This window comes from Acinonyx jubatus, chromosome C2 (assembly GCF_027475565.1).
Source record: "Acinonyx jubatus isolate Ajub_Pintada_27869175 chromosome C2, VMU_Ajub_asm_v1.0, whole genome shotgun sequence".
Lineage (NCBI taxonomy): Eukaryota > Metazoa > Chordata > Mammalia > Carnivora > Felidae > Acinonyx > Acinonyx jubatus.
Window position 1 is genome coordinate 48,553,306 of NC_069384.1, and position 15,971 is coordinate 48,569,276.

Genomic DNA, 15,971 nt, shown 5'->3' on the forward strand with positions numbered 1-15,971 from the left:
GGGGCAGAGAGAGAGAGATGGACAGAGGATCTGAAGCAGGCTCTGTGTGGACAGCAGAGAGCCCAATGTGGGGCCTGAACTCATAAACTGAGATCATGACCTAAGACAAGGGCAGATGCTTAACCAACTGAGCCACCCAGGTGCCCCTACATTTTATTTTTTTTAAGTATATAGTATTTTTTAAAGTTTATTTATTTTATTTGAGAGAAAGAACAGGGAGGGAGAGAGAGAATCCCAAGCAGCCTCTGCACTGTCAGCACAGAGCCTAACACGGGGCTCAAACTCATAAACCATGAGATCATGACCTGAGCCGAAACCAAGAGTGGGTTACTTAACTGACTGAGCCATCCAGGAGCCCCCACTCCTGAAAGTTTATAGCAATAGCAGAACCAGAGTTTTGTCTGGTTTATCTGACCCAGAATCTGGATGAAAGTATTCCTATTATAGAGTCAACTAAGTATAGTCATGGATTTTTAAAAGACTGGCTAGATGTTCCTGGGCACAGTCCCACATCCTAAGTGAACCAGCAACCCTTTAAAATCACACCACAGTAACTCTTTTGTGCTTCAGATACAGCTTGTACATCTAATTTATTTAACTAAATTGCCTCATCTTATATATAGGTTAAACCTTGCAAGCTCAAATCAAGTAGGAGGATTCTGCTGACCAACACTATGAACCTTTCAACAAAGGAGCATTTTGGGGGGGGGGGGTCAGGTCTAGGCCCCACAACACTTTCCTTTGTATCAGCACAGTGTACCTGATCTCTGCAAGGGCTGATAGCCCTGAGTCATCCCCTGCATCTGTAATGCAGCTGCCCAGTGCTACTGGCATTATCTAAGTAAAACCCCTATTAGCGTGTTAATCCCCTCCTCAAACACTTCCCTCTTGAAATTCAACTTTCAAGAGCCAACATAATCTGGCCTGACATACCTCCCACCATTCATTCCACTAATTTTCATTTGGCGTTTTTGAGTGAGGGATGGACAAAATGAACCTTGTGTTTTAGGAGGTTAAACTGCTCATGTAACAAGGATGAACTGAAGACTAGAATAGTGGCAGGAAGGAGACTGTTGTAATCGTGAATGGTAACCTTTAACAGAGTAGTTTCAGGAGAGCATTATATACAAGTTTAGATAACACAAATAGAGAAGAAACTGGAACAACACTTGTGGGTAGTGCAATATATCTTCCCAAAACAAAGGAGGCTTTCTCATTAGGATGAGAACTTATATTTGAAAAAAAAGTAAGTATAATAACTTTGAAGATTTAAAGCTTTAAAACTACAAACTCTTCCCAATAATTTAGGCTGGCTGGGTTTGAGGACCCAGAGGGGGTCCCGTAGGACCAGCCAATGCGATCCTTGGCTTTATACAAGGCGGAAATCAAACAGCAGCTGGGATGAAGTGAAAGTAGCATTTATTGAAGATCTAGAGAGGGCAGATACAGACCGAGCATCTAGGAGACTCAGAAAGGAAAAGGAGAATGAGTCTCGTCTTTGCTTGGGGTCTGGAGTTTTTACTGAGGATGTTGGTCTGGTGTACATGTTCTGTCAGGCATCCAGGAACTGGTCAAAACAAGGGCAAGTGCTCAGGTGTCCTTCATGAGTCGTTTATGCCTTGGAGCCAGTGGTCCTGGTGTCAAGGTGTCTGGCGTCAGTGGTCTTAGAAAATGTTCATGATGACCTCACTCCTTAGATGTTACTTTTGTGCTGGAAGATTCCAAAGAAATCATTAACTCCTTGACACGTACAAGGACATACATTACTGGTACTATAAGCCACGTATAGGGGAGCCATGTAGGTCCTAGCAAGAATATAAGAAGGAAAAGGAGAAAAAAATGCAGGTTTTTTTTCATGGGGTTCCTTTAGTTCCCATATCATTACAAGAATTTTAACACTGTAAAGATTTTGAAAATGTGCTAATTTTTTTTATTAAAAAAATCTTTGTGAAGGTTTAGGTGCATAAAAGTAAACATTTTCTTCTTTGGTTAGTAGTCATTGGCAGACTCTTATGGTCCTGCTCCCTTATCTGTGACTTATGACATGGAAAGAGGATCTGTCACTATGATATATCTATTCATGGAAAATCTAGAAACCCTGAATGAATATTAACATTCCTTATTATTATTTGTTATTATTTAATAAGTGTTACACACAATAACAAAACCCAAAGAGTGCAAAAAGTTATACACTGGTAGGTTCATGTATTTTGTCTGTCCACTTGTCTGGAAGAAAGGCTGCAACCCTTTCAGATTATTGAAGTGGTTTGTAAATCAAAAAGAAGGTTAGAACCAAAGTTAAAGAATTTCAATAAGAAAATTCTTCAATAGGGGCGCCTGGTTGCCTCAGTCTGTTAAGTGTCTGAATCTTGATATTGATATCACTGTTCATGAGTTTGAGCCCTGAGGGCAGCTCTGCGCTGTCAGTGAGGAGACTGCTTGGGATTCATTCTCTCTGTCTCTCTCCCTCTTGCTCAACAAAACAAAACAAAACAAAACAAAACAACAAAACAAAACAAAAAACAACCAAAAACAAAAAACTTGCAAGAGGGAACTTTACTCCTCAGGTATCCTCTGGGCTACCAGGATCCCCCTCCCAAGTCATTACCCTGCTAAATTAGAGAGAACTATAAACACTTTCTCTCTCTCTGTGCCAGAGACTCCCCTCAATTCTCACGAGATATTTCGGGAACAAAAGTAGGAGACAGTATTCAGACTCACTTTGTTCTTACACCTATATGGTAAAATTGCACTTTCTAGGTAAGGCGTCTCTTGGTTAGAAGAGAAAGATTCCTAGTATTAATTACCTCTTCAGAACTAGGAAATTTGTCTTCAGACTAAATCAGTGGGAAATTGAGTGAAAAAAGGAGTTAAGGCAGGTGTAGTCACAGAGATAGGAGAACCCAGGAAGGAGGGAATGCTCACAGGATCAAGGGCCTGGAAATCTAAAAGTGTGAGTTACCAGATTTCCCCAAACACAAATGATCAGAGATTTTCTACAATGCTGTTCCAGCAAGAGGGGAGTTCATAATAAAGGTTGCAAGGGGAATGGAGGCATGTGTACTAGAAATTGAAGTTCCCTTTGTACCTTCTGTACTGCTATTAGGTTAGTTTTTCACTTCTTTTGAGAATAACCTCATTACCACCTACCCTCACCTGCAGCCTGTGCTAATGTCTTTCATGTACTTCTGAATCGTCTTAGAGTCTACACATCTTTTAAGCCCTAGCTCCGTTTCACTTCCTCCTTCAAGTCTTCTTTGAAGATTGTCGTTTCTGTCTTTCTCCATTTGCTGAGATCTTTCTGTGTTTATAGTTGCAATCATGCTAGTTATCAGGAAATAGTTATATCAAAGGTGTAAGCCTCCCGTAGCGTTGGGAAGTGTAATTCTTGAATTTGGAGACTATGTTGTAAACTTCTCTTGTATACTCCTTGGAAAAATCCTAGGTTCATACTTATTAAATATACACCCAGGTCTAAATTTCTGTTAAATATTCAAGAACCACTTAAAAATACTTTATAGAACTTTCTACCCCAGAATGCTTTAAATTTTCATATGAAATGTATCCATTTTGACTATCTCAACAAGATCTCCCAAGTCATTCTTATAGCAGAGTTGAAAACTTTCAACTTATTCAGAATTGTCAAAAGAAGGGGTAGCCACCTCTGCAGTGAGAGGACTTCTAACACTGAGCGCTCAAATTCGGTCTGCATTAAATAGCGACCTTATAATTATCTCAATGGGAAAAGTGTCAAATTTCGGAGACACCTAGAAAAGGGAGTGAAACGATCATCTAACAACACAGTTGCTTATTTGTCAGAAAAGGGAGCTGACCCGAGTTTCTGAACACACTGCGGCTCAGACTCCAACCCGGGTTTTACACCATTAGGTGCAGACCAGCCAATTGGGCCGTCTGGTTGCCGTGCATCCTGGGAGCTGTAGTTTCCGGCTGCTGCCTCCTGACTACAGGCTCCACCAAGCAGCTGGAGGACGGTTGCTTGGTATTATTAGCAAGCGGGAAGTATGGCGGTGGCGCGCGTCGACGCGGCTTTGCCTCCTGGAGATGGTAAGGCGATCCTCACCCTTGAGACCTAAGGTTTACTCCACGGAACTAAGTTAAATAGTTACCTGGTGGAGAGAAGAAGCTTGGGTTTAGGTGTGCAGTTCTGTACCAGTTCTTTCGATGAGGGACTGTGGGCGTCGCGGAGCCGCGGTCCCTTCTGGGAGTTGTAGTTCCTGAGTGTTGCCTAGTTCTGCGGATTTGCGGAAAGGGTCGACCTGGGGACTACATCCCCAGGGTCCTTCGCGTGGCCGGGCTCCCTGGCTCCCGCGCTTCTGAAGCTGCTTAGGTGGTAGATTTCGGGCTGCGGTGACCTTTCTTGGATGTTTACTTCGAATTTTGGATGCCCAAGTGAAAACTGCCGGATCTCCCTCTTTAGCTTTGCCTGTCTCCTTTTCCCCTAGCTTCCTATCACGTTTAAGAAACCGTCTTTCAACCACAGCTCCCTGACCGACGTTAAACCCTTTTTTGGAAGTGTCCGGTGGCTGTGATAAAATCTAGGGGGACCTAGAGTCCACAGTTCTACACCCCTTGTTCTGCAGACCAGGTCCTGGGATCGGGTTTGGTGGCCACCCAGCGGAGCGCAGGGTGTGGATGCTTCTGTGACCGGGAGTCGCCGGGCATGAGCCGAGCTCCTTTGTTTTGGTTACGGCTCCGAGGCTCCGCTGCAGCCTACTGGGTCGGGGGCTGGTCGAGTCCTCTCTCCAAAGCTTGGATCTGGGGGTCATTATCTGAGGGCCGTAACTTCTCGGAGTATATGTGTGGGGGGAAATCGATAGTTCCAAGGGGTCTGTCGACCCCGTGCAAAGACTACATTTTCATTGCACAGCACACAGCTTTCACCAAATTCTCAGAGAATCCCGTGACAACCCCTCCCCGCCCCCCCTCCCCCCCGCCAATGCTAGAATCCATTAGACAATGAAAAAACGTTGAAACCTTTCAGGAGAGCAATCTTGCATAATTATTTCCCACAGTAATCTTAATCTGGGTATAAATTTGAAATTGGCAGTTTCTGTGGCCCTACCCCTTTTTGATATCTGCTTCTCTTAAACTGCACCCCCCCCCCCCCCAGCCCACCACGGGAACTACAGTGATAGCAGTAAACATTTAAGGAGTGCTTTTTATGTGAGCCAGATGATGTTCTGAGGCTTTTTTTTTTTAATATCTCATTTTCTCTGTAGAACAACATTGTAAGGCAAATATTATTATCATCCCCATGTTATAGAGTGGAAAAGTGAGCCCCAAAGAGATCAATAACCTGCCCAAGATAGCACAATGGTTAACCCCGGGGAAATAGGATTTGAAAGGTCTGTGAAACTAAATTACTTTATTGGCTTCTGTGTGCCAGGAATGGGGCTAAGTTTTGTTTATATCATTTCTTTTTTTTATCCCCACCTCAATCAAGTGTATTGTTCTCAATTCATAGATAAATTAACTGAACTATGATTTTTAAAATAATCGGGGACTTTAGGATATACTGGTAATTAGGTTGCAAGCAGGTTGATCTCTATGAAAAGATTAGTTCCATTAAAAAAAATACAATCATTACTTAGCCACAAAATATGGGATAGTTCATATTTAAATGTGAAGCATTCCACAGCATTACATCATAGAAACTTGAGTAGAATATCACAGATTTTTAGGTGTAATTTTTTATATTTCTGAGAGAAAGTGAATAATTTCAATCTGTGGTCTTTTAGAACTCGATTGCTTTAGTTTTTAAATCTTGATATTTATTATGCCCTGGTGTTTTTTAACCTTAAATATAGAGATTTTATGAATATAATTCCATCCCTATGCTCAACCATTGTATTTGTGTTTTCTAACAATTTCTCTTCTATTTTCAAGGATCAGTGGTCAACTGGTCAGGACAGGGACTACAGAAATTAAGTCCAAACTTACCCTGTGAAGCTGATATTCATACTTTGATTCTGGATAAAAATCAAATTATTAAATTGGAAAATCTTGAGAAATGTAGACGATTAATACAGGTAGGTATTGCTATCTGGGGAAATAGTTATATACAACCAGTTTATTATTATACAAAACAATAAAATAACCTAACAAAAAAGTAACTATACAGGCCTGGAAAGCAGTAAATGTTACCTTAAATTTTTACATGACAGTTTTCCTTGAAGATGAACATTTATTTATGTGCTGCATTTAAAATAGACTAGAAAAAGAAGCATTTGTTAAGAAAGGAAATATTTTATGTTGGCAAAGCATTGTGTTGCTAAGATAACCTTTTATGTTATGATGGAGGTAAAGAGTTCATTCATTCATTCTTTCAATTAATGTTTATTGGTCTCCCCTTATATATCTGGTACTGCTCTAGATTTTGCCAGACATTATAAGGACCTCATTCTTTTGGAGCTTATATTCTCAAGTAATGGCTCTGTTAAAAGTGTTTTCTTTTGAATAGTTGGAGAGGTTCTGATGGCTCAGTTTTATGTATATTCTCCATTGCTTAGGAACAACTTACAACAACAAGCACTGTAGAGTATTTAGACAAAATATGTGAAAAGTTCAAACTGGGTTTGTATATTTGGGAATATTTGGCCATGTAAACAAATCTTTTTAACCATTGTCATGTGAAAATAATATGCATGTTTTACTAAGAATAATGATATCTTTTCCTTTCCACAGTTGTCAGTGGCTAATAATCGGCTGGTGCGAATGATGGGTGTGGCCAAACTGACCCAACTCAGGGTGTTAAATTTGCCTCATAATAGCATTGGCTATGTGGAAGGGCTAAAGGATCTAGTACATTTGGAATGGCTGAATTTGGCAGGAAATAATCTCAAGGTGAATTGTTTTTTTTTAAATTTTTTTAATGTTTATTTATTTTTGAGAGAGCGAGAGAGAGAGCCAGAGCATGAGCAGGGGAGGGGCTGAAAGGGAGAGGGAGACACAGACTCCGAAGCAGGCTCCAGGCTCTGAGCTGTCAGCACAGAGTCCTACACAGGGCTTGAACCCACGAACTGTGAGATCATGACCTGAGCCAAAGTCAGGCACCCAACGGACCAAGCCACCCAGGTGCCCCGAATTGTTTCTTTTTTTAATTTACAAAGGTATTCACTATAATAGTGAATACAGAAATAAATAGAATAAAACGTGAAAGTACCTACTCCCACTTCCCAGGGGATCATTTCAGTTAACATAAACTGAAAAAATAATTTATTTTGAAACACGTAACACAGTCCCATAGTGTTTTCAATGTGGACAAAGAATCTATATTATACTTAGAAGAATAGATCAAACAGTAGAATGGAATGTTAGGAGGGAGACTGTATCATGCTGCATTAAGCTTTGAATAAACGTTTAATAATATAGTAGAGAATATACTGTTTTAAAAGTAAAGAGAGGGTGTTGTATGCAAGTGATGAGTCACAGAATCAACCCCCAAAACCAAGAGCACACTGTATACACTGTATGTTAGCCAACTTGACAATAAATTATATTAAAAATAAATAAATGCAAAATAAAAGTCAAGAGATCTGGACTCTAGTCCTGCTTTCACCACTTAGTAGCTCTAAAATTTTGGTAAGTTAAAAATGTCTGTGTCCTATATTTTGACATGTTAGATGACGGACTCAATTAAATGATAGTAATAGCTGACTTATTGATCAGTTAATTAATGCTAGATGCTATTCTAAGCACCTTAACTGTCAACTCATTCAATGTCATGACAGCCTATGAAGTAGGTATGGTCATTATGTCCATTACATAAATGAGAAACTGAGATCCAGAGAGGTAAAGTAACTTGCTTAAGGTCACATAGCCAGGAAGTTACAGAGCCAGGATTTGAATCCATCCAGTTTAGTTCCACTCTTTACTTATAAACTCTATACTATACCAACTGTCATGTGTTATCACTAATGTTTTTTCAAGCTATAAATATCTGGGATGACATGGTTCTACTCTCAGAGGGATAATGAGGGTGGAACCTTGTTACATAAGAATTTACCAAATTCTATTATTACTGCCCCCTCTTTCTCTTGCTAAGCTCTCCTCCTCTGCTTACAATTGGAAGCAGAGGAGGCAGGACACTCAGCTACGAGGAACTAGGGAAGAATTTCGTTTTTTGATTTTGTGTGATGCTTTTCTTGTGACAGGCCATAGAACAAATCAGTAGCTGCACAGCTCTACAGCACCTTGATTTATCAGACAATAACATACCCCAGATTGGTGATCTATCGAAATTGGTATCACTGAAGGTAAGTCTGTTTGCTATGTCATTTCTGAAATTTTATATTAATATACCAAAAGAAAGTGATCTGATTGGCCTAAAATCATCCTACTCTGTATGAAGAACAGATCGTAACTTCTGATAAAAATTCTATTAGAGTACCAGAAATGAAGTATGAAATACTCTGTTGTTAGTTTCTGTAATTGATTTATTTTAATTAAAACTGATCATTGTAGTTAAGGTTAATTCTTATTTGCCATCCTTTGAACATAATGAAGTCCCCTTTATGTCTAATCAGCCAACACTAGCAGCGTAGCTATGTAATATGTAACATATTGGGCTGACATGTAATCATTCCTGAACTTGAATCTGTTTTTTGACACTCGGGATGGCTGTTTTTTGAGTAATAGTTATCACTAAGTTATCAAAAGTAACTTCACTTTAATTTAAAAAGTAAACCTGTAATATATAGCACTTTTTATGGAGGGGAATGAATTATGCAATCAAATAAGTAACAGTTGCAATTGAAGCTTCAAAAACATGTAGGCTTTTTCCATATTTTTGCATCGTTGGATATTATTAGCATTAGGTGAATTTGTTAAACCTTAGAAGCAGTGTTATTAACTCACCGTTCCCCATGTCTTGAGCATAAATCATTTTTAGCAGCAATTACTGTAAACAATCTGATGTGTCCATATACTAAGAGAATTCAAATGAACTAAGGATTTTTTTTTTTTTCCTGGAATGATTATTTTATCAGAACCCTGGGTATTCAAAGCCTTTAGTTATTCATTGTTGCTGACATAATTTGAATCAGCTTTATCTGCAAATAGCATATTCTACCTTTCTTAAGCTTTTAGCTTTCAAGAGAATACAGTTGTAAATTGTGGGTTGTGGGTTACCTCTCTCTTTTGGAAAATTTGCTTTATGTGTGATTTTTTTTTAAGTTTATTTATTTATTTTGAGAGAGAGTGTGCAAGCAGAGGAGGGACAGAGAGAGAGAGGGAGAGAGTGAATCCCAAGCTCTCAGCACAAAGCTCAACATGGGGCTGGATCTCACAAGCTGTGAGATCATGACCTGAGCCAAGATCAAGAGTCAGACGCTCAACTGACTGAGCCACCCAGGCACCCATATATGTGATTCTTTTAATGTTATCTTTCACTTTTCTCACTCTTTATTTTGATTTTGTATTAAAGGTTTTATTTTTAAGTAATCTTTCTACCCATTGTGGGATTGAACTCATAACCCATGAGATCAAGAGTTGCATGCTCTACTGACCAATCCACCCAGGTGCCCTTATTTTGATGTTTTAAAAGGAAATGAACAATATGTTGGAAATTGTTCAAGTTTTAATAACTTAAATCTCAAAAAATGCTAGTTACTATACCAAGTGTGTGTTCTTGGACACATCTTTAAACGTTCTTGAGCTCAGAATGTGGACACGAAAAGAGAAAGTTGGATTAGAAGACCACCTAGGCCCCTTGCAGCGTTATTAATCTTTGCTTTGTAAGTGATGAAAAGTATAATAAAATAGGTCCCTTTATTTTTCATACTCACCATTTTGGTTATGTCAAAATAGATACATTTGTAATTTTTTCATTTGTAATTTCATTCTGTTTTTACCTTCAAGACCCTGCTTTTACATGGAAACATCATCACTTCTCTTAGAATGGCACCAGCTTATCTACCCAGAAGTCTTGCTATACTTTCCTTGGCAGAAAATGAAATCCGCGACCTAAATGAGGTAAAATTTGAGGGTATTTTGTGGGATCCAGGAAGCTACAAAGAATAGAAGAGATGCAGGATAAAGTTGTGAGCTCACTTGTGAACTGTGAGCATCTTGGAAGACACTACCATTAAGATGAAACACTGGACTCAGGATGATTATTATTTTTCTTTCTACTTTTTTTTAATGTCAGTGGGTCATTAACGTTTCATTTCATTTGTAATGCTGCAACTTTTGTTCCATTTGGAAAGGATTTGTGGTAGATGTATATATACATTAAAGGGTCAATAAAGGACACTCTACCTTTCTCTGGCTACTATGTTTTCAAGATAGGATTTTCTCTATTAGGAAACTTTGCTGATACTTTGTAAGCGGTTTTGTGAAGCAAGGACAGATGGTCATATTAATGGAATTTTGGAAGCCTTTGGATAATATAAGAGTGGTACTTGTTGCTTTTCAGAACAAGAGGGAAATTGTTGCATTCTCAAACTGCCAAAGATGTGTAATCAACAATGGAAGCCCTGTGCTTGATAATGAATAGTCTATTTCATTCAACAAAGATATCCTTTGTTTCAGATCTCTTTTTTGGCATCCTTAACTGAATTGGAACAGTTGTCAATCATGAACAATCCTTGTGTGATGGCAACACCGTCCATTCCAGGTTTTGACTATCGGCCATACATCGTCAGCTGGTGCTTAAACCTCAGAGTCCTAGATGGATATGTGATTTCTCAGAAGGAAAGGTGAACATGACCTCTTTAATATCACATTAATCATGGAAGTTACCGTAAAGACCATTTCTAGCTGGCTACAGTTTAATAAACGAAGTATTTCTTAAAATGTGCATTTAGAAATTAAGATCATTAATGCAATCACATGGCAAACTATATGCTGGTCGTTTAGGATTTTCTATCCTAAGAAGGGATAAGATATAAATATCAGCCCCAGATGCTGGGGCTAGTGAGTTTAACTTAATGCCCAACTTACAACAATTTGATTTCTAAAAGGTCTTTTGTTGGTTGTTCAGAGGCTTGGAGCATTTTTTTTTTTTTAATGTTTATTTATTTTTGAGAGAGAGAGAGAGACAGAGCACAAGCGGGGCAGGGGCAGAAAGAGAGGGAGACACAGAATCCAGAGTAGGCTCCAGGCTCTGAGCTGTCAGCACAGAGCCTGATGCGGGGCCTGAACTCACAAACAACTCACAAGATCATGACCTGAGCTGAAGCTGGATGTTTAACCGACTGAGCCACCCAGTCACCCCTGGTGCGTTTTCTGTAGAAATCATGTTATGGATGCTATATAGGGTCTCAGATCAATCCCACAAAAGCTTCTAATCCATCCTATATGTAAGGGCGGTATTAATAACAGGACCCAACTACCATTTATTTATAACAGTGATTCTGTGGGAAAATTCCTGCCAAGTTCCCATTTGGAACTGGTAGTAGGCATGCTGATTGGTCCTCCCCTACTCCTCCCTGTGAAGCAGCAGAAGTGGAACTCCCCTGTCTCTAATCATGGATGGTTTCTACACTTGGAGCTGGTACCTCTGCATGATGGGGTATTCTGGACGCTGACATGTGGTCAGTGGAATCAGAGCTTTAGGGGAGATAAGAAACTAGGATGTGGACAAGAAGGGGAGAGCAGAGTTAAAGGGCATGAGAATTGAGATGAGTGTATTCTCTTCACTGTGCCTCATTTCACCTCCCCCTCTCACTGCATACCTACATGCACTCATGGACTCAACATGTATGTTATTTCTTACCATTTCTCTCCATCTGTACTAGAGACTGATAGTAGCTGCTTGAGGGGTATGCCCGTGGGAGGATGAGTGGTAGATTACTGACAGGGCTTTCCTTTTTCCTTCTTCCTGCTGCTTAATCTAGTTGCTGAATAAGGCATGGGGCAGTGAGGAATGGCAGTCAGGACCTACATAGTGTAGGGGAGGGACATGTGTAGGGTCTAGTTTGCCTAGAAAAAAGTGTGGCTTGTCTTTTGCAGTGTGTTGCTGTGTACTCAGAAACCTTATTTTGTTTTCAACTATGGGTAGTTCTAAAGCTTGAATATGGGTTTACTCTGATTATCTTCTCTGGCTCTTCCTTTAACAGAAAAAATACTTGTCAGATTTTTCTATGCAAGTATGACTGGCAACATTTTCATGTAGGAGGCAGGAGGTGAGATGGGCAGAGATAAGACTTTGGTGTAAAAAGAGACCTGGGAAAAGGGACAAGAGAAGGCTTCGCATCTTTCCCTCCCACCTATTAGCTGTGTGGCCTGGACAAGTTCCTTAGTTTCTGTGAGCCTTTGTTTTCTCATCTGTAAAATGTGGATAATAGCTTTCAAGAATGAGGATGAGGAGGGGCGCCTGGGTGGCGCAGTCGGTTAAGCGTCTGACTTCAGCCAGGTCACGATCTCGCGGTCCGTGAGTTCGAGCCCTGCGTCAGGCTCTGGGCTGATAGCTCAGAGCCTGGAGCCTGTTTCCGATTCTGTGTCTCCCTCTCTCTCTGCCCCTCCCCCGTTCATGCTCTGTCTCTCTCTGTCCCAAAAATAAATAAACGTTGAAAAAAAAAAAAAAGAATGAGGATGAGGATAATGCATATAGCATAATACTGATAATATAATAGGTGCTTAATAAAGGATAATTGTCAGTATTACTTAAAGATAGAGACTGAAAATTGAGGTGTTTCGTAGAAACTAAAGCAAATGCTAAAAAGCAGAAGATATTTGGGGTGCCTGGCTGACTCAGTTGGTAGAGCATGTGACTTATTTGTTTGTTTGTTTATATTTTTATTTTTGAGAGGGGGAGAGAGAGAGAGAGAAAACGTGAGCAAGGAGGGACAGAGAGGGGGACAGAGGATCTGAAGCAGGCTCTGCAGTGACAGCAGCGAGCCCAGTGTGGGGCTTGAACTCACAAACTGTGAGATCATGACCTGAGCTGAAGTCAGACGTTTAACCAGCTGAGCCACCCAGGTGTCTAGAACATGTGACTCTTAATCTCAGAGTAATGAGTTCAAGACCCACATTGGACATAAAGCTAACTTAAAAAAAAAAAAGAGATGAGAAGATGAATTGTTGAATAGATGAATAATAATGCAAAGGCTATATTTGTACACTGTGGAAATAGTTTTAATACAAGTGACTTTAAGATGAATTTGCATTTTTTTTTTTTTTTTAACTTTCTCTGATTTCAGAGATTTCAGGAAGTAGAGAAGAAGTAGGCTTTCACTGGGGTGGTCTTTCCTTGGGGTCATCCTACACTAAATAAGTATGGAATGAAGGAAGAGTTGGGAGGATAGCACAATAGCAACACATTCTCCCCACCCTCCTGCCCCAACATTTAAAAAAACTGCAAGGTATCACATAATTCAGATATAGTTAAAAAGTAATATTTAAAAATACCTACATAGTCACCACTGAGAGTAAGAATAGAACATAGTGAGGTGCCTGGGTGGCTCAGTTGGTTAAGCATCCGACTCTTGATTTAGGCTCAGGTCCTGGTCTGGAGGTTCATAAGCTCCAGCCCCACGTTGGGCTCTGTGCTGACAGTGCAGAGCTTGCTTGGGATTCTCTCGTTCCTCCTCTCTCTCAGCCCCTCCCCCACTCACACTGTCTTCTGTCTCTCTCAAAATAAATAAATAAACTTTAAAAAAAAAAAGAACCAACAACTCTGGAAGTTTTGTTTAGGAGGGCAGAATTATTATAAGGGAGAGCTGTCATATGAGTAGCCTGAGCAGCGTTCAACACATTTTCCTGGTCAACCTTGGGGATTGCCCTGAAGGACAGGAAGGAATTTCCAGTTTTTGTATCTACCCATCCTGTTGTTTGCGACGAACATCCAGATTAAAAATTTTCTTCATTATGAAAAGTATCCCAGGTTCTTGGATGACTTCAAGTAGCCACATGTTGAATGTGTGTGTCACTGGAAAGAGTAAGTTGAGCAGTCAGCCACTCCTGTGGTGCTGTGACTGAGTGCTTTCTCAGAGAGAGGCACACCTGTGCAAAGACCAGCACCTTTGTGTAGGAACTCAGTATTTGGAGTTCTTTTGGAATTTGTTTCCATTTGTTTTATTATTTATGCGTCCTAGTCCCAAGCTACACCTCTGTTGTTTAGTTAGAGATCAGAACTTACAGAGCAGAATTTTGGAGTAGAGAGAGTACCATAGTGAACACCTAAATACCCACCATACTCCTTCAGCAATTACCAACTTTGCCTATCTTGTTTCATGTATTGCCCACTTTTTTTGTTGGACTATTTTATTATTTTTAAAAAATGTTTATTTATTTATTTTGACAGAGTGAACAAGGAGGGGAGGGGCAGGGGAGGGGCAGAGGGAGAGGGAGAGAGAGCATCCCAAGCAGGTTCCACAGTGTCAGTGCAGAGCCCAACATGGGAATTGATCCCACCAACTGTGAGATCATGACCTGAGCTGAAATCAAGAGTCAGACACTTATCTGACTGAGCCACCCAGGTGCCCCTTGTTGGAATATTAAAAAAAATTTTTTTTTGATCTTTATTTTAGAGAGAGAGAGAGCGAGAGAGCGAGCATGAGTGGGGGAGGGGCAGAGAGAAACGGAGACACAGAGTCCAAAGCAGGCTCTAGGCTCTGAGCTGTCAGCACAGAGCCCGATGCGGGGCTCAAACTCACAACTGGGAGATCATGACCTGGGCTGAAGTTGGATACTTAACCAACTAAGCCACCCAGGCACCCCTCCACCCCTTGTGGAATATTTTAATGTTTTTTTGAGACAGAGAGAGACAGAGCATGAGCGGGGAGGGGCAGAGAGAGAGGGAGACACAGAATCTGAAACAGGCTCCAGGCTCTGAGCTGTCAGCACAGAGCCCGACACGGGGCTCGAACTCATGGACCGTGAGATCATGACCTGAGCTGAAGTCGGACGCTTAACCGACTGAGCCACCCAGGCACCCCCCCTTATGGAATATTTTACAAGCAAATATTAAATATCATTTCATCTAATACTCCTTTTTTTCTTTAATGAGAAACAGCAGATTGTTTTAAGTTCTCTCTCTTAATAGTTGTTACTTCTATTATGTAAATTATTCCTTCAGTTTCAAGAGAAGAATCATATTGCAATGATTTGAAATTAATAGGTTAAGTAAGCTGAATGATTTTTAATTTTGTTTTTCTTTGAATTGGCGATGCTGTTTTAATTGGCAAGGAGATTATTTTACCTAGGAGAATGTTATATGGATTAATAAACTTGTGTAATGATACTGATGAATGTGAAGCAAAGGCAGAGAAACAGATGTGACAGTAGTTGATGCTCCACAGTTTGTGGGTTTTCTCACACACTTAAAACTGGAATATTCACACTGAAGCCTTGTTCCTCTCTCCTCTTACTTTCACTTCTCTCTTTCCCAGCTACAAAACATCTATGACTTAGAACTGTTGCTTGCTGGCTAACATTAAAGTTGGTGATTGTTTTCTACTATGGGTCTTTTTTGGGGACAGCTTTCCAGCTTCTCTCCTGCTTGCCAGGAGAACTTAGGGAAATTTAGAGCAGATTTCAAGAACATTTTGAATGATCAGTATTTAGTGCACAGGAATGAATCCATGGAAGAAATACTTTGAATTATTTTTATTAGGTAAAATAAAATTTTTATCTTTAGACTAAGGTTGGGATTTCATAACTTCAGTTCATCAGCTTGCCATACCTCATATCTCATTGTTCAAAAACAGTTTTTCTTTTCTTATGAAACTGGCAAATCACAGGAAACTAATGTTGTTTTATTTGCACCATGACTCTCTTGCATGATTTAACCAGTTATCAAAGAACCAGTTTCTTTTCTGTCTATAGTAGAATGTGGGTGTCTCGACAGTTTTGGACTGTACAGTTTGTATGATGTGGATACCTTAATATCAAGGTCCAAGTAAATGGTTGTGGATTGAAAGTGATTTTCAAACTCTTTGTAATGCTAAGTTAATGCTATAAAAATAGAGAAAGTATACTAAAATGATCCAGCCTCAACTTCAAGTTGA

The 15,971-nt window shown here is 40.0% G+C and overlaps 1 protein-coding gene and 1 long non-coding RNA gene across 3 annotated transcripts in view; one reads left to right on the forward strand and one right to left on the reverse strand.

Annotated features, from left to right (window-relative positions):
* Positions 1–1,400: 1,400 nt before the first annotated feature.
* LOC113604804 (uncharacterized) lies at positions 1,401–4,907 on the reverse strand. The gene is made up of 2 exons (XR_003426824.2): positions 4,128–4,907; positions 1,401–1,711 (listed from the first exon to the last, which is right to left on the reverse strand). It is a non-coding gene; the product is annotated as an uncharacterized LOC113604804 (long non-coding RNA).
* CEP97 (centrosomal protein 97) overlaps positions 3,922–15,971 on the forward strand; it is a 29,705-nt gene continuing 17,655 nt past the window's right edge. For both annotated transcript variants that reach the window (XM_015069167.3, XM_027077651.2), the window contains exons 1-6: positions 3,922–4,065; positions 5,908–6,050; positions 6,706–6,864; positions 8,175–8,276; positions 9,880–9,993; positions 10,552–10,718. In XM_015069167.3, coding sequence (XP_014924653.2) covers positions 4,023–4,065; positions 5,908–6,050; positions 6,706–6,864; positions 8,175–8,276; positions 9,880–9,993; positions 10,552–10,718 — 728 coding nt within the window. In that variant the 5' untranslated portion in view covers positions 3,922–4,022. The remainder of the gene's footprint in view (positions 4,066–5,907; positions 6,051–6,705; positions 6,865–8,174; positions 8,277–9,879; positions 9,994–10,551; positions 10,719–15,971) is intronic.